The following is a 19,266-nucleotide window of genomic DNA, read 5'->3' as shown; positions in this document are numbered from 1 at the left end:
CAAATTTATCATCAGCACTTTTGTGTGTGATGTTGCATGTGATATTTGCTACCAAGGGCATCAGAAACAGCCTTTTTATTCTCACTAACTAGAGTAAGGTTCGGTAAATCCAACCTCTCAAAATCCCGCCTAGGTACCCTTACAATTCGACTAGTTTCTGAAACCAAGACCAAGGTACCCTAACGAAATTAAGACAAGAGTAATCCAAAAGATCAAGGTTAAGGGCATAAGACCAATAACAAGAAAATACTTTGGAAAAACGATGCTCTATCAATCATCCCATCCCCAAACTAAGCTAATATCATATTGACAAAAAGTTCAACCAGATTGACAGAAAGAATTGGTTTTAGACGGAATGTCGATGTTTCCTAACTTGTTCCATTTATGCGATTTGTTTTACCGAGGCTTACTCGTGGCAACTAGAGCACACATTACATATAACATTAAACAGAAGGAACTTACATCGAAAAAACATTTCATTACCCCTACGCCATCAAGTGGCTCCCAACTAGGCGATGTTTAGGGGTCGAATGTATGCAACCTTAAATGGTTGTATCCGCTTGACCTTGACTACAAACTTTAACAAACAAAGAAGGAACTTAGCATCTCAAATACTCCACAATTTGTTGTGAATTATCATCAACATTACGTCTTCGACAAAGCTTGAAAGAGATATACAATAAACATAACATAAGCCTTCACATAGGATAATACTTCTATGTTCAAAGTTCAAACCATAGTGATCAACCAAGATATAAGAATTGAAGATAAAAATAAATAGAAGTAAGGTAGCAACATACTGTGAAGCATTGCGGAGACACTCCCTTGACTGCAGTAATCATTCACCATAAGTTTTTCATCTTTGGAATAGTAAAAAGCTCGAAGTGCAACAGCATTTTCATGCCTAATGCTTCCAATCAAATCCATCTGTTGCTCAAACTCTCGCTTCCCTGCGCTCACTTCTCTCAACCGTTTCACAACCACAACATTTGCATCCTCCAAAATCGCCTTATAAGACATACCGAAACTCCCCTTACCCAAAATTTCAGCAGAAGACCTAAGCAAATCTTCCAAATCGAATGCATAACTACAACCCTCGAAGAAAATGAGTCTATTCCTCGAATCATGGCTATCCGATATTACTTTCTCAGGGAACATGCTTCCCTTGGGAAATTTCCGACTAAAACCATCATGATAATCCTCACTCTTTCCTCTCAAACAACAAGCAAAGAACAGAAACCCAAATGCTCCAAACCCCAGAACACCACACACAATTACAGTTGCCAAAAACCAAGCCTTCCTCCACCAATTCCTAGTCTTCAATGGCTTCACCCCAGGTAAGGGCGCCATATTAGACTGCTCAACCGAAGAATTCGATAAACTAACATCATTTCCTACAAATGCTGATCTTGGAAACCTTTCCAATGACTTCGGAATAGAGCCAGTAAGATTGTTATTTGATACATTCAAAACTTGTAAACTGGGTAACTCTGAGTCAGGAATCTCACCAGATAGAGAATTATTAGCTAAATCCAAAGCAGAAAGCTGGGTTAACCTTGAAATCGACTTGGGAATACTCCCATCAAAACGATTATTCGACAAATTTAGTACATTCAGATTCTCCCAAGCAGAGAAATCATCAGGCAATGGACCAGAAAAGTTATTAAACTGAAGAAACAACATTGATAAATTTTTGAAATTACTAAACTCAGAAGGGAATGTACCACTGATTTGATTCGATCTAAGGCTCAATACTTGTAAGGCCGATAGCCGCCCAATCGTATTAGCTGGAATCTCCCCACTAAACCCAACAGCCGGTAATCGAACCCCAATCACACGGGTTGAATCAGCATTACAAGTAATTCCTGTCCAATTACTACAAATTGGAGAACTTATACTCCAATTTAGAGCATGTAAATGAGGTACTTTATTCACGAAATCCAACAATGCTCTCATATCATCCTCAAGCAAATCAGCATTACACAAAAACCCATAACAAAACACCATTAAAACTACAGAAATACTTGAAAGATTTCTCATTTTTACCCTCAATCCTACTCCTTTCTTGTTGGGTTTTGTCGGATTTGCTTATTTCTTCACCTCAAATACCTAACAAAAATTTAAACAATGTCAAAACATTGATATCATTCAAAAAAAAATTCGCGCTAATGTCTAAGCACAAACAAGATTGGAAAAAAAAAGAAGAAGAAAAAAGAAACAAGTATTAGACCAAGTTTTCCTTAAAAGTAGTGCATCTTCTTCAACTTTATTTACCAGCTTGAACACTACAGAAAGTCACATGTTTGAATTTGCTTATTTAGTCCATTTTTTAATCTGAAAGTATCGGTAGTTTTGAATTTATACTTCTACAAAATAAGTATCTCATTGCACAGAACGCGAGTACACAACATAGAGCCTTGAACATTAGTTCGCTGTGCTATTGAATAATAAAGTTAATAAATACTTCTAACTTCTAAGTATAAATCATAAACATTGAAAATATTAGAAAAAATTAGTTCGAAAAAAAATTTGGGTTAATAATTATTAATAATTATTTAAAAAAACTTGGTGCAAAATAAGTAGAGACTCATATTATTAACAATATAAAATGTTAAAATAAAGTTATGAAAGATGCGTGAATACTATAAACATTAATAAAATACTTAAAATTATAATGAATACGGTTGATTATGTCTAAAAAATAAATGAAAAAATCATTAAAAAATGGAGAGAATACTTATTACTAATTAGTATTACATATAGAAAACAAAGAATTATAGCTACTAAAATGAAATATACTTTTTCCTATTATTTTAGTTGCACTCATGTTGACTTTCTCACTATTCATCAAATAGATTAAATTGATTATTATAGTTAATTCATTAATTAAAACATAGTTATATGAGATTTTCTTTGAATCATCCTGATTCTAAGTTTATTAATTTTTAGATTTTATAACATTTTGATTTGCATAATTAGTGAATCAATGATTAAAAAAAATAGAATGTGTCGTCTTAAAATTTAAGTCGAAATAAATTAAATATGATTTAACTTAAAAATATTTTAACTTATGAATTAAAAATAAAATTACAAATAGCTATTTAATATTTTTAAAAAATTTATGGGAAGATAACGGTGGGGCAAAGCGAGTATATTACTTTTAATTTACCTGTTTTAAAGCTTTAAAATTGAGAAAAAAGTAAAATTAACAGTCTAATGTTAAATTAAAGCAACAATTCTTGTAAAAAGGTGCAGAAATAGAGAAGTTTGAAAAGAGAAAAGTAAAAGCAAGAAGAAAACAAGAATGACAAATACCAAAAAGATAAACGGTAAACTTGGAATCTCAACCTACTTTTTTACAGATTCCAAATGAAAAATGCAGGTTTTAACTGCTGTAAGGAAACTGAAAGATGAAGAGACAAGATCGATGACAATTAATTATGGCTTAAATTAGGTAATTAAAGTGAGGATTTTGTCTCTTTGGTAAGACATGAATTATGATGATTGAATAATAAATAGTAATAAAGATGGAAAAAGAGTGACAATTAATTCCATCTATAAATTATGATGATTGAAGCCTATTGAATACACCATATTTGTTAGGAAATTTCAATATTAATTATTAAATTCTATACAATTCAAAAAAACAATTACTCCCTCCGTTCCTATTTGTTCTTCCTATTTGGATATTTTACAAAGATTAAGAAAAAGAGAATCTTTGGTGGTAATGGGTATTATTTTAATTATATAATAGTGGGAAGTAATGATTGTATTGAAAGTATGAGGTTGTAGTGGGTATCATTTTAATTAAATAGTAGTGTGAAGTAATGATTGTATTGGAAGTATGAGAGAGAAAATAATTATAAATAAAAGAAAATGGGTACATTAAAAGAAAAGGGGATTTTAAGGGGTAAAAGTGAGATAAAAATTTTCTAAAAATAGAAAGTATTCTAAAGTGGAAGAACTTTTGAAACTACCCGTTATAGTAATGTGGAATATCAAAAAGGAACGGTGGGAGTAATGATTAACTTTTGGCAAATTTTTTTCTGGTAATTTTCTAGTTTCAAAATTTTCATATGTTGGAAACAAAGTTAATGACAATTTTTCGGATTTGGTTTTATTATTGGCTGATTTAAATATAATGTATTTTTATATGGGTAATGATATATACAGCCTTTAAAGTTGTTGAAAAAATTAATAAGTTTCTCTTTATCATCATAATTTTAACTTTTTAAGAGAATCTAATCTACAAATTAAAAAGAAATTAATATTTTGTATAATTATTTAAATTTCACAAGGAAAAATAAATACTGAAGTAATTAAGTATAATTAAACTCTTATATTCTCAAAGCAAAAATAATATTAAATTACATAAATTAAATAATATTAAATTACATAAACAAAATACAAAATTCTTTTTTATATACAGTCCTTAAGGCTGTATATATTTTGTTGATATAATCATGTTTTAGTGTATGCAGATTTTTCATTGGAAGGAAGAATAAGATGAGTGTTTCACTTAATAAGGAGGTTTGTGGGGTTTTTTATTTGTGTACTTATAAATTTAAAATTTTTGTTGTGTCATAATGTTTTAGATCATAAAACATGATATTTTATCCTAATTTGAAAGTTGGGGATTGCAACGAGTGTAATAAAAGAGTAATTGAAATGTAAATAAATTGAGATAATTTCAAATAAAAATTGAGTGAAAATGAAACAATATGAGAAACACTTAAAGTCAAAATGTGACTTTTAGTAACTAATTTTTTATATTGAGATTGTCGGAGAACTACAAATGGAGAATAGCGGAGTAATGGTTTCGTTGCAGATTTGGCAAACGGTTGGTGAAGAAATTACTCCACGGAATGGACATTTATGAGGCAGCTCATTCAATGGGGTATCACCAATCTCATACATTTCCTTCTCATTCATATCAGTTTTTTTTATGAAAATTTTTCATATTTTTTTCATAAAATTCATTCCAATTGATTATCATTATGAGATGTGATATTAAATGGTAATAATTATTTGGAAACAAAAAAATATTTTTGTGATCAAAGTTTCATTATCATAGAAATGACTTGAAACTTTTGATGAAATTTTACACTATAAATCGTTTTTCTATTATCACCATTTAGTACCACTAACCAAATGGACCGTAAGAGCTATCACAAAGGTGAGATTTTTTTATTTGAGTGAGAATTTTTTTTAGGTAAAAGTGTATCCTATTAGTGAATACTCAAATTCTCAAATGTTTTAAAAAAAATCTCAATGGGCCAATATAAATAAATACACCCCATTTTCCTATTCTTTTGAGACACAATTTCTAATTTTTAAAATTTTTTTAAAAAAATAAAATATACCAATATTCATGAAAAAAAAATTCCCTATTAATAGCACCCATTTTTCTATGTTTTGACACACTTTAAAAATTCTCTTCTCTCTAATTTCATAAAATTAGTATTCAATTGGTTTAAGGTGTTTAATCTTTTTATTTTTAATTTTTTTGTGGTATTAGTATTTTATCTTTATAATACTTTACAAAAAAAAAAATTTGTCTTAATAAAATTTTAGGGTAGAGAGAGAAAATAAGGTGAGATAAAATATAAAGTATGAGAGAGTAGTTAGAAAACTTTTTTCCATCATGAATGGGATAAACTTCAATAACAAAAATTTTCACACAAAAAATCTGATGTGGATGAGAGGGATAAACTCTCAATGGTGAGTAAAAAAATTCCTCACTCATCTCCATCTACACTTTTTCTTTCTATCACATAAAATTTTGTATGAAAATATTTATTAATTTAATTTATCCCATTAATAAAAAGAAAAAAAAATTTTCTCACTACTTTCTTCCTCCTACTTTTTCTACTCTGCCACATTTTTTTTACTCTCTTAGTTTTTATTTAAAAAATTTTTTTGGATGGTAGGGCCTTCGTGAGAAGGTCAAATTTTCTACTCACATGAATGAATATTATTGAACTTCCTCAAAAAGGCCCTACATCTAAAATAAATTTTCAAATAAACATAAAGAGAGTGAAAAGAAAGAATAGAGTAAAGAAATTAGGAAAGAGAAAGTAGTAAGAAAATTTTTTGTATTTGATGAGATAAATTAGATTAATAAATATTTCAACATAAAATTTAATATAGTAGAGAGAAAAAATATAGATTAACAATATTTGTTTGGCAAACAAGTTTGTTTCCTAAAAAATTTCCACTTTGACCATTCTTAATGGTGAGGAAATACTCCACAACATCATTATTATCCTACAAACATTTTTTCTTACAAAATGAAATTGACACTTGTTCAAATAATTTCTTTTATTTTAAATAGACTTTTTTCATATATATATATATATATATATATATATATATATATATATATATATATATATATATATATATATATATATATATATGGAAAGGATTTATTGAGAAGTGGTTGAAAATTAAAAGGGTAAGAAGAACTCCAAACTCTTGATTTCACTAAAATTAAAAAAAAATCTATGGTTATGTTTGAGCCAAAAACTCATAATTGTAAAAATAACTATATTACATAAAAAGGTCAGTATGAAATAATTTTTAAAATGTTCTTAATTTATAACATAGTATCATCTTTTGTATATATAGTAACCAAACAAAATCAAACAAAAATCCTTCTCACCCCTCTCATTTTAAAATACTTCTTATTTGATCATATATATATATATATATATATATATATATATATATATATATATATATATATATATATATATATATATATATATATATATATATATATATATATATATATATATATTATATATATATATATATATATATATACATATATATATATATACATATATATATATATATATAGATATATATATATATACATATATATATACATATATATATATATATATATATATATATATATATATATATATATATATATGGGAGGGTTTCAATGAGAAGGATGTTGAAAATGAAAAAGACAAGAACGATTCTGTACCCTTGATTTTATTAAAATAAAAAAAATTTTATGGTTACGATTGAGCCAAAAACACATAATTGTAAAAGTAACTATGTTACACAGAAAAGTAACTATAATATAAATTTTTTGAATGTTTTAACTTTATAACATAATGTCTTTTTTGTACTTCATATATGTTAACAAAACAAAATCAAATAAAAATCATTCTCATTCTTTTTATTTTTTGTATATATATGCGATAATTAGTTATAAATTTTTATGATATATAATTAAAAGCCAATTTTGCTTTATTTTATTATGCTTTACATTATGGTTTTTTTTTTCTAGTGGGGAATACCAGAGTAATAATTTTGTTGTAGATTTGGCAGAATAGTTGTTGGACATATTACTCCAGGGAATGGACATTTGTGAGAAAGATCTTATCGACATTTAAGGCTTTATATTTACAGGTACTTGTGTAGTTGTGCGTTCTGGTACAACATAGTACCATAACAAGGAGTAGAATACTTATTTCAGGATGGCACCACCGTCACTCTACTCTCAATTTTCAATAATTTTTACTTTAGTTTGTACTATTTATTTTATATATTTTTTTTCTTTTTGCTATGATTTTAGTGTTCCACTTCCTTTTAATCTTATTTATAAAGTAGTTTATCTCTCCGTCTTAACTATTTATTTCTATTATCTTTTATTTTTGGTGCATTCTCATAGAAACAGAATAATGTAAAAATCCTACTTGAATTGAATAATGGAATAAATATTCAAAAAAGAATTAAATATAACATAGGACTCTCACTCCGAACAATAAAATTATCATAGAACCATATAATCCTAAACAATACTCTAATTAGCTAATATATTTAGTACCTAATGATATTCATTCATATCAAAAGCTTAAATTTTTTATTTGAAATTCCATGACAGAAATAGATTTTTTTTAATATTTAGTTTAAAACTCCATATTTATAAAGACCTTCATTTTATTTCTTTGAAAAAACGATTGTTGGACAAACATGCTTGAGAATGTGACCAAAAAATTCTAGATTCATAATCAATCATCCAAGTCAAAGCTAATATTTTCTCCTACTATTTTACATCAAAGTTGTGATTTGTGTTACATCATGTAAAGTTTGAACAATTACTCAAATACAACCATCAACTAACAAATTAATACATGAGCATGCTTGGATTAAGGGTAAATATTAAAGGAGAATAAAAGTTAAAGTAGGAAAACAAAAATAATTAGATATGAAATTAATGGAATTTCATTGTTGGAGAGATGGAAAAATTAATTAGTTGCAAAGTAATGAGAAAGGGATATAATTGCAACTAGTTTTCTCATTTTGAAGTAAAAATCAACCCTATAGAAGAGTGAGGGAATACTTTCCTCTAAATGAGGAAAACTATTCTTTTTTTATTCATCTTTTTTAGTTTATTCTCATTATACCTCTTTCATAAGTATTTAAATTACTTCATTTACACTTCTATTTATCTTTATTTTATTAGTTTGACTTTTTTCACCTTTTAAATATTTGCGTTCAATCCAATCTAGCCATAAGAATTCATGTTATAAGGTTTATGATATTATATCAACCTTGGGGGATTCATCCAAAAAAGAAATTGGTGTTATCAAACAATTTCAATTGTAGCTTATTGATAATAAAGACAATAACTACAACAATAGTACTTCTACTACATCACTTCAAAGTAATATTTCAGTATTTGACAACTAGATCAATTATCCAAAAAACACTCATTTTTATAATAGTTTGTATCAATTTTCATGAAATTCAATCTTAAAAAGAATGAATTGGAGTGCAAAACTTCAAAGGGGAGAATCCAAGAACAATAATTAAAATTACAAAAAGGAAAATCAATAACTAATAAGCACAATATGAACCCAATTAACAAAAAAAAAAAAAATTAAATACGTGTTAAAAATATGAGATAAAAATATCTTAATTTATTTTATAATGTGAGTAAAATATCAGTGTTTGTAAAAAAATGAACATGAAAAGGAGAAATATTAAAATAAGCAATATCAAGAAGTTGTGAATAGAGTGAAACCAAAAGAAAATATATAAAAAAAATATCCTTCATGCATGTAAGAAGCTCACCTTCTAAAATATAGTATGTTCAGCTTCCTTCCATCCAATTCCCTTCTTCTCAAAGTTTTAGTTTGGTATAGTCATTTTCCATTGTAAATTAAAGCATTGAATCATTTAATTTATGTAGCAATTCAATGAATTGAATGAAGTTTGGTCCATTTATTCCTTTCTTACTTTTCATCGTCTTATCTCATTAGATTGTTTGATTTACTTGTCCTTTTTAGGCTCCTTGATCCCCTTTTGTATGTCATCTTGCTAAAATTGTCTTACTTTTGTTCCTTCTTATGACTAAGAGTATCTTTATTTTTTAGTTTAGAGTTAATGTATCCTCATTACTTTAACTTTTGAAAAACTATATTTCATGAATTCGTTTAATTAACAACTTAGCTTTCATGTCACATATTACTATGTGTCGATGAGTTAGCATCAAGTAAGTTTTTGGTTGTTTTTAATGGCAATATGAAAAAAAAAAAAAAAAATTAAATTATTTGTCATTTTTTTATAGTGACTATATATGTCGTCACATTTTTCATAAACTTTTCAAGTTTGCTCCTTTCTTTACAAAAATTCTCTCAACTTTCTTTGTCTCTAAAGTTCACCAAAATTTTCACTCAAGCTTTCATTTCTTGCATTGGAATTTTGGGAAATTTGACTACGTAATTAAACTATAATAACATAATGAAACCTTTCGTATTTTTCGTATTTTTTCAAAATGGTGAACAAGACAAGTCATAAAAAACGAGCAATCTGTCCTAGGTTAAGTCGCGCAAAGTGTCCTAGTGGCACATATTGTATGACTGGAACTAGGTTAAGTCGCACTAGATTCAATCACACAAAACGTGTGACTTGGCCTATGTCAAGTCGCTTATATTGTGCAACTTTTTCTAATTTTTAATAATTTCCTAATTGTTATTTGAAAGTTGATAGGAGGTCGAATACGCTCTAAAGAGGGGTGAATAGAGAGTATGGGCGTTTAAAATTTTTGTCTGGAAGATTATCTCAAGAGATTGAGTGACCTTTCAAAACTGTTTTCTGGAACAGTTTTAGGTCGATTTGTAAAACTATAACGTATGTACGAAAAATAAACTTAAACAATAACACACGATATGTTAACGAGGTTCGGTTCTAAACAACCTACTCGCCGCCTATGGGTTCTCTTACAACTCTTAGGATTCAATGCCTTTTATTAATAGACTTTAAGACACCTAGAAGATCTCTCTATCTTCTCTCACCACGTTCTTCCCCTTGAACAAACCTCTTACAAGTCCCTTTAATAAAAGCAAATCCCAATCTCACAATAGAGATTACAAGTTGAATAATTTGAAAAGTATTCTAAGTTAGGCATATTAAACTGTGAAATAATCTAACTCTTTTTAACACTTAAGCCTATTACAAATTGTAAGAGCTAGATGAACTAAGAATTACAACTCTTTTGAACACTTAAAGAATACTAGATCTTATTTCAACAAGAGGCAAAATTGTAAGAAGATGTGCATCCTTAATTCTTGAACGAAGCCTTGTATTTATATATGTCACGCCTCAACATATCCTTGAAGAGCAAGAAAGCTTCATCCGTCAATTTCGTTGATCTGGATAATCTGTGCCAGCCTTCAAGGTCTTGAACTTTAACTCAAACTGACGTTGCACTGACAGCTCATATAATTTCGTCATTGTGTGTTGTAACTTGTTATTCTCAACCAATGTTGTGCTACCATGTTGGAACCCATACAAGATATTGAAAACTCAGCAAAAACAGATAATTCAACGTGTAAATAATGATTTAAAATTAATTCCTATTTTTAGCATTAATTTAAATTGTCATTTCCTATTTTTAGCATTAATTTAAATTGTCATCTTATTTATAAGAAACTCTTTAATTAACTTAACAACTTATTTAAATTCAAATATTAACCGTATACTATTAATAACAAAACATGTGTAGCTTGTACTTTAACACTTAATCAACTAAATATCTTAAACACACGTTTTAAATTCAAATTCAAACATAAAATAAATTTAAGATAAAACGCATAATATATCCAAATGTTTAAAATAAAACGTGTAATGATATATTCAAACATAATTTATTTTTAATTCAAACTTAATTTCAATATATTTTGACCTATTAAAATATTTCAAAGTTAATTTCAATAAACCTTGACCTATCAAAATATTTCAAAGATAATTTTAATAAACCTTGACGTATTAATATATTTCAAAGAAAATTTTAATAAACCTTATTTTAAACATAATTATCTTAAAGCCACTTAAACTTATTTCAAAACTTATAAAATCAACCTTAAGATAAACTTAAGTCATTTAAGCATATTTTAATATATCGGACTAATATATATATATATATATATATATATATATATATATATATATATATATATATATATATATATATATATATATATATATATATATATATATACATATATATACATATATATATATATATATATATATATATATATATATATATATATATATATATATATACATATATATATATATATATATATATATATATATATATATATATATATATATATATATATATATATATATATATACATATATATATATATATATATATATATATATATATATATATATATATATATACATATATATATATATATATATATATATATAATATATATATATATATATATATATATATATATATATATATATATATATTATATATATATACATATATATATATATATATATATATATATATATATATATATATATATATATATATATAACATATATATATATATATATGTATATATATATATATATATATATATATGTATATATATATATATATATATATATATATATATATATATATATATATATATATATATATATATATATATATATATATATATCAATTATTCACTTTATATTCAATATGATTTTGGACCGACTTAATTTATTTGTTTAATTAATATGTGTTTTAAATTATCATCATTTAAGAGAGTTGAGTCTTCATTGTTTATTGTTGTTAATTATTTGTTTGATCATTTGTTTAATTATTATTGTAAATTTTTTTGATTATTAATTTAATTATTATTTTTTATTGTTAATTATTTTTCTCGTGATAATGAGGGTATTGGTTTGCCTTCTTTTTCAATCTTTTCGGACTCTACTTTAGACGAGACTCATTGTGGAAAGATGATGATGAATATATAATATATTGAATTATTTATTATATACTATAGTTTATGATCAATATTTTTTTACTTATATTTTTGATTAAGTTTAAATAGGACTGGTATGGTAGAGGGAAATGATTTTTTATAGGTTTATTGCCTGAGACTCATTCGAGCCTCGACTCCGTTCAAGACCATTCAAGACTCAAGAGTACCTTAAATGGGAGTATAATGTGGTGTCCTACCCGTTTATTATCCCTAGGGAAGTCACTAATTTCCTAGTTGTGAAGGCGGACAACAAAGATGACTATGCAAGTGTATTTTAAATACGATTAATTTTTTATTTATATATTTTTTTTATTTTATATGTCTCACTATGATTTATGTAGCAAGTATATTAAAATGGAGGAAGTATAAGGTAAAAAAATAGTTTTTTTTTTTTTTAAAATAAAAAACATGGGTAGACATGCTATCTATTGTTCTAATGTAGATTCGCCTATGACGAAACTTGAACACAATTTTATGAGGGGCAAAGTTAACAAAAAAAAAAATTGAATTATGCTAAAATGTAGCTAATTATTACAATCAAAAATCTTTATTATTGTCTTCACTATCTTTTTAATTGATTGTTTTATTGTATGGGGTTTTAGTAATTCAAGTATTCACTTATTCATACTAATTATTAAATAAAGATAAAAAATATAAATTAAAAATATAAAACAAACGTTATTCTTTAATTGTATATGGTAAGCTTATTTTTTCATTTTGACGATTTCTCCCAATCACTGTCTACTTTTTTCGTTTTTCTCGATTGTTAAATGATAATTTCATTCCCAATTTGATACTCCATTATTAATTACTCGTATAAGATTTTTTTATTTTGTTTCAATTATTGTCTTCCATTAATTGTGTTGCTTTTATTAGTTGGGCTAAAATTATAAAAAATATAAAATAACGATTATATACTAAAAGCATTTGCCGAAAATCTCGGAGGGGCCCTAACTATGTTCCGCCAGTGGCTATTCCTACTTTTATTATTATTATTATTATTATTATATATAGACTAAGGTAAAAGTAAATTAGGTGAAAATTAAATCTAAAAATTTCCTTGAGAAAAGTGATCTTTACTTCAAATAAGGTAAGATTTAATTATTTTTCTTGCTTCCGTTACTAAAATCAAATTGTTAATATATTAAACGTGTCAAGCTAGATTATTGGGTTGACTTTAGTTGATCGGATTTGACTCAATGAGTCAATTTTTTAGTAATTTATTCTTATTCGTGTAATGAGTCTGAAAAATACCATGTAATATTTTTGTTAAAACGTTCAAGTTAATTTCATAATAGATGGATCAATGCAAAAGAGTTTTTATATCTTGATTGTGCAATAACAACTAAATACTCCAAACTCAAAAATATTGACATTAAACTTAATATAACTTACCAAAATTTTGAAAAAATGTATCACATCCATCTGGTATTTATTTAGGTCGGATAAAAAACTGCACGCAAATAATATAATTACCTATTACTATTAATAAAATTTTCAAGATTAAAATCATTTGAACATGGATATTATATCAAACTGGTTATACATGCGTTTGAGTTAGAATCCTCTCTATTATTTAAAATGTAATGAAGAGTTATTATTCAATCTAATGGTTAGAATTGCTTGATTGTGGAAAATAGAGGGGATATTGAGATTTTATTTTTAATCTAAAATAGGTGTCAAAACCTTAACATGTATAATAGACAAAAGTAATGGAGAAAATCCTAATACCTCTTTTAAATATAGAAGTATTTGAAAAATAGCATTTTAAAGTTATGAATTAATTTTCTATTCATAGTATATATTAGTTTTTATACAAGCACAACCACCATAGGTTAAGTACCAGCTATTAGGAAATTGCTCATTGTTCTAAAATCATAATTTGACTTGAATAAAGTTGTAAATGTTAATTTTCGACTTTTTTTTTTTTTTTTTATGTTCTCATTTGTTATTTAAAGGTTTTCTAATAATTGATGTGCCCACAAAAAACTTTTTACTTTTATCATATGATTTTTAGTCATGTTCAACCCTAATCATTATACATTTTGGATAAGAATGTCCGTAGGTTTTTAATAAAATCCCTTTTTACTCTTTTGGATTGCTTCCCATCACATCTAATATTGCCAAAATCTATGTTAGTAGTCCTATACGCTCTCCATTTACACGTAAAACTCATACAAAATATTTATACAATCTAGTTTATTAGTATCTTATATTCAACATAAGTGTCTCATTTGAGTTCATACTATTTATTCATCTCTCTTGAGTTGTAGTATTCTTAATATATAAGTTATAATATAGTTATATGAGATCTTGTTTAATTTATCTCAATATAAAAATGATTAATATTAATTATTATAATTTTAAATTATACACAGTTAAACATTATTAATGAGAAAAATAATACATAAACGAATGTTCCCAGTTAGATAAGACATTTAAGCTGAGTAGATCCGAACATCAAATATTCTTTACTAGAACAATTAATTCAAAGATTATACTTTCCCTAGTCCATGTGAAAATATATATGTATATATCAAATATAAACGGAAGGAGTATATTATAAATATAAAAGAGGGGTTTGAAGGGACATATAGATTAGGAATGGCAAAATGGACGGGAGGATGCGGCATGCCCTTCCCTATACTCATACCCACTTTAAATTTTCATACCCATTACCTATCTAACGCTCATAGAGGGTAAGATTCTCATATCCATGCATACCTAGCTAGATATTCATTCAAACTTATTCAACCACCTGGATAAATAGATAATAATGTTGTGGATTTCCTTCATAATTAATCATTCTCCCTATAATCTGATCAATGATCATATCACTTGAATAGACCACATGTTTGAGGCAAAGTTGTTAGGATCGAGATTCCACCTAAGATCGTTGAAGAGGTGAGATTGAAATCGATAGAATCAGATCATAGGATTGTTTAACCCTTCACATGCATTAATATGCTTTGGATAGCTGATGATCAATTATAATTGTTTTTTTTAAGTTTAAAGGCGTAAGTGAAAATTTATTTTCATCTATTATGTTTTGAAAAAGAATATTTTTAATTATCTTTTTTAAATTATGAATTAGAAAAAATTTATAATCGTACTGATATAATTATTTTAGATATATGTGTATGGAGTATATGAAAAATTTTCACGTTTGAAACTACCCTTAGGCGCTTGTAGAATCAAATTATTAGATCGTAGGATCGTAGAATCGTATTATGATTCTACCATCTAGATTCTTGAACTAAGTAGGATCACACGATTCTACTAACATTAAGATCCCTATGATCAGGATTGGTGCTCTATTTTCTGATCGTAGGATCGTATATTAGGATCGAGATTCTAACAACGATATTTAAGGCCCTAACAGAATACAATATTCTCATAATCATATGTTGAGCTACCTATCATTGGAAAAGTAACTAAATCCTTTGAAATAAAGCATGTTTCAACATAAATTGAATAAATTCCAGTTCACGTTCTTCCCCCCAAAAATTGAATAAAATGAAAATTCCTCAAAAAAATGTTAACAAGATTAACTAAGTTTAGTGCTGTCACATGTAGTAAAACATCCACTAACTTGTCCAAACACATATATTAGTAACTTTAAATATATGATTTTATACATAAGTTGAATATTACCGATTGACTTCATTAACAGACTATAGATTTGAAAATGCATATATACAAAGTTTCTTTGTTTACATGAATTGGAGTGCTCATATATTTCTTGCTATACATTCTTAAGTACTCATCTCCATTCTTTACTCTTATTATTTCTAAACATCTTTTAATTATTGGACTTGGTTTTTGTGTTTATTGGTTCCATCTTTCTTGAGTATGCACATCCAAGAAAGGGGAGGAGTGTTAACCTTTTGAGAAAACTGTTGTTTTGTGCATTGTAGATACATCCTAAAATACGTTTATAAGGCAGAGACTCTTTCTTGACGCAACAATTTTCTAAAATCATTTTATTTTTGTCCTTTTTTTTTTAATCAATGTCTTGTAATTTTTTTTAAAATGTATTTTTAATGTGTACTTTACTTTTAAATCTTGTATTACACTTTTCTAATCATATTCATTCGTTCAGCTTCTAACTTGTAAGCCAACAGTAGCTATGCCTTAAAATAATATCAATATTTAGTGCAAGTGGTTTTTTTTTTTTTTTTTTTTTTTTTTTTTTTTTTGAAGATAATTAAACGAGCTTATTATTAATTCATACACCATGAACTTGATATCCCATGTGAGATGAACTATATAGTAGGCCCTATATTTTTATAAGCCCCAAAAAATGGTCACTAATATTTGGATTTATGTTTATTTAAAACATAACAAGAGAAAATATATGTTGAATACACCAATGGTTTTGGTCTATGGATAGGACCCTACCCACTAGAAAGTTAGGAAGCATCAATCCAATGTATCAAGGCCAACCTAGAATAAATGGTATCATAATTCATAATAAAACTTTTTTCTTATTTTGTTGTTTGACATCAATTTTTATATTTTATACGTATATATCTTAAAGGTTATATACTTTTTTAAAACGAAATTGTGTTGTTTGAGATTAAAACTTTAACGTTATTTTTGTAGGCTAATAGTCCTAATGAATTGTTGATTTTACTTCAATTTCCTTTTTATTTTATCCTTAACTGTTTTTATATTTATTATAATTTTAGAGCAATGATAAATAATCACTATAAGTTGATCAGCGAGGGATTTGATAGTCCTTAATGTAGTACGATAATCACGAGAGTGATCGAAAAAATGTTAAATTTTGTACTGTTTAATTTTATTTTTTAAATAGAATAGGCTGAGAAAAGCTAAGGAATAGATGAGAATTAAACTTAAAAGAACCTAAACATGATTCAATTCTCGTAAACTCTGGATTTTTAATTTGTAAATTATGTTAGAGTATAAAACATATTCTGAGGCCTCAACCATAAGCTTAAACTTTTGGTTGAGATGGTTTCTTGATATGATATTAGAAGCCTACGTGACGAAAGGTGACAAATTCAAATCTCATCCATCCCTCATTTTAAAGTGGAATATTTCGCGCCAGGTATAAGGAAAGCATGTGCTGCATCCACATTTTTAGCCCAAAAGGCTTTGATGTGAGAGGGCATGTTAGAGTAAATAACATTTCTTAAGGCCTTAACTATAAACTTTAAGTTTTTGGTCGAGTTGATATGATAAATTCTTTTGACTAAGCTATTACCTAGACCAGCTTAACGAATTGATCCTAGACACAAAAAGAAAACAGACGGGTCATGAAAATATTGACCTATCATCAACAAAATACAAAGAATGTTTTAATATTTTTGTTTAATTATTCTGTATGATGAATAGATATGGGCCCATGAGCACGAGGATTGTAGGATTCAAATACAAATAGACTAGAGGTGTTTAAGAGCGGGTAGCAAATTGGGTAGTACATAAAAATTCTACCTACGGGATCAAACATTTAAAAGTCCGCCTGTATTTGCGGCCGTATATTTTTGTCGCTATCCGCCCATTTTTAAAGTGGGCGGAACCTGCGGATAGACAGGTATTTCTTATATAAAATTGAAAAATATAAATCATATTATAAAGTTAAGGTTTAATAACAATTTAAATACAATACAATGTCTAAAATACTCTAAAATATATAAAGTCTCAAAATACTCAAATTACATGAATATTGAATATAGATGGTGGAGTCGGCTACTTGTTTGAACTTTGATAGTCGACTGCTTGAATGCTTTGAGGGTTAAAAATATTAAACGTAGACGGTATAATTAGAAACCTTAAAGTCTAACAGAAGCAAACCCTAGGGATAGTACAAGAGTAATAAACTAAAGTTGGTTATGGGTACTAATAACTAAAGATGGGTATGGCCGTATGGGTCATGTAGTAATACTAGTTCAATATTTAATAAAATTAATTATTTAATAGACAATATATTAAACTAAGCGAGCGGGTGGGTATACCCGCGAGTATTTTTTTGGTGTCGCTACCCGTCCATTTATCTTGGCGGGCGGGTATTACCCGTCCAAACTTTAAGTTTTTTTGAAAAATGTTGTTCAAGCTCGCCCGTTTTTCAAGATGAATGGGTTGAGCCTGACGGATAGCCCGCCCATAAACAGCTTTAAAATGCACCAGGACATAAACACGTAGCCCAAATCCATCTTGTGTTTACGTTTTGTTCAAGGGTCCATCCGATCGTCATTTTACGGGCTAGAGGCGAGGAGCCCTTCATGTGGGTTTGTGACCCATCAATGTTGCCAAATATACATACAAAACGTTGAATAAAATAATTTTTTTTAAAAAACAATTTTCAAAATAAGCTTCAGAAAAATTTAATTTTTAAAATAAGAGTCTTCAAGTTCGAACCTAAAGTTAGGTTTGTTCGCTATTAATAACAGCGTAAAATATAAAATTTACCACGACTTTATTCGCTGTTACTAACAGCGAACAAAAGGGGAACAATGCCATAACATTTGAAAGGAGAAAAAAAGCTTCTTGTTTGGTGTGGATAACATTGAACATACTATTTGGATTTTTTTGTCCCTTCAAATGTTATGACAGCGTCTTTCTTTAGTTTGCTGTTGGTAACAACGAAGAAAATAGTGGTAAATTTTTTACTTTTTTATTATTTGTAACAGCGAACAAACCCTAAAATTAGGCTCAGATACAGAAATGCTTGTTTTGTGCATTTAAATTTTCCAAAGCTTATTTTAAAAATTATTTTTATAAAAGTTTATTTTATTCCATTTTTCATATATATACGTACATTTCATTATCCCAATGCAACCTGATATCCTCATGATATATATTTTCCATATCTCATTTTATGGTTGGATTTTAATGGGAGTAATCGCAATGAATTGTATTTCCCTTGCGGTAGTGGTTAGCCAGAATAAAAAGTGAGAAGGGGCCAGATTTATTTGAAAATAAATCCACT

The 19,266-nt window shown here is 27.0% G+C and overlaps 1 protein-coding gene across 2 annotated transcripts in view; it reads right to left on the bottom strand.

Annotated features, from left to right (window-relative positions):
* Window positions 1–9,243, bottom strand: part of LOC130799690 (probable inactive receptor kinase At4g23740) — a 10,229-nt gene extending 986 nt beyond the window's left edge. Inside the window, exons 1-2 of one of the 2 annotated variants that reach the window (XM_057662874.1) lie at window positions 9,100–9,243; window positions 801–2,109 (exon numbers count right to left, since the gene is read on the bottom strand). In XM_057662874.1, coding sequence (XP_057518857.1) covers window positions 801–2,040 — 1,240 coding nt within the window. In that variant the 5' untranslated portion in view covers window positions 2,041–2,109; window positions 9,100–9,243. Of the gene's footprint in view, window positions 1–800; window positions 2,110–2,230; window positions 2,538–9,099 lie in introns of those variants that run through there. The other variant, XM_057662875.1, reaches the window with a different exon arrangement.
* Between the last annotated feature and the right edge of the window lie 10,023 nt (window positions 9,244–19,266).

The sequence above is a fragment of the Amaranthus tricolor genome, chromosome 14 (assembly GCF_026212465.1).
Source record: "Amaranthus tricolor cultivar Red isolate AtriRed21 chromosome 14, ASM2621246v1, whole genome shotgun sequence".
Taxonomy (NCBI): Eukaryota; Viridiplantae; Streptophyta; class Magnoliopsida; order Caryophyllales; family Amaranthaceae; genus Amaranthus; species Amaranthus tricolor.
Note: the sequence above shows the minus strand (reverse complement) of the source record. Positions and strands in the feature narration are given on the sequence as shown.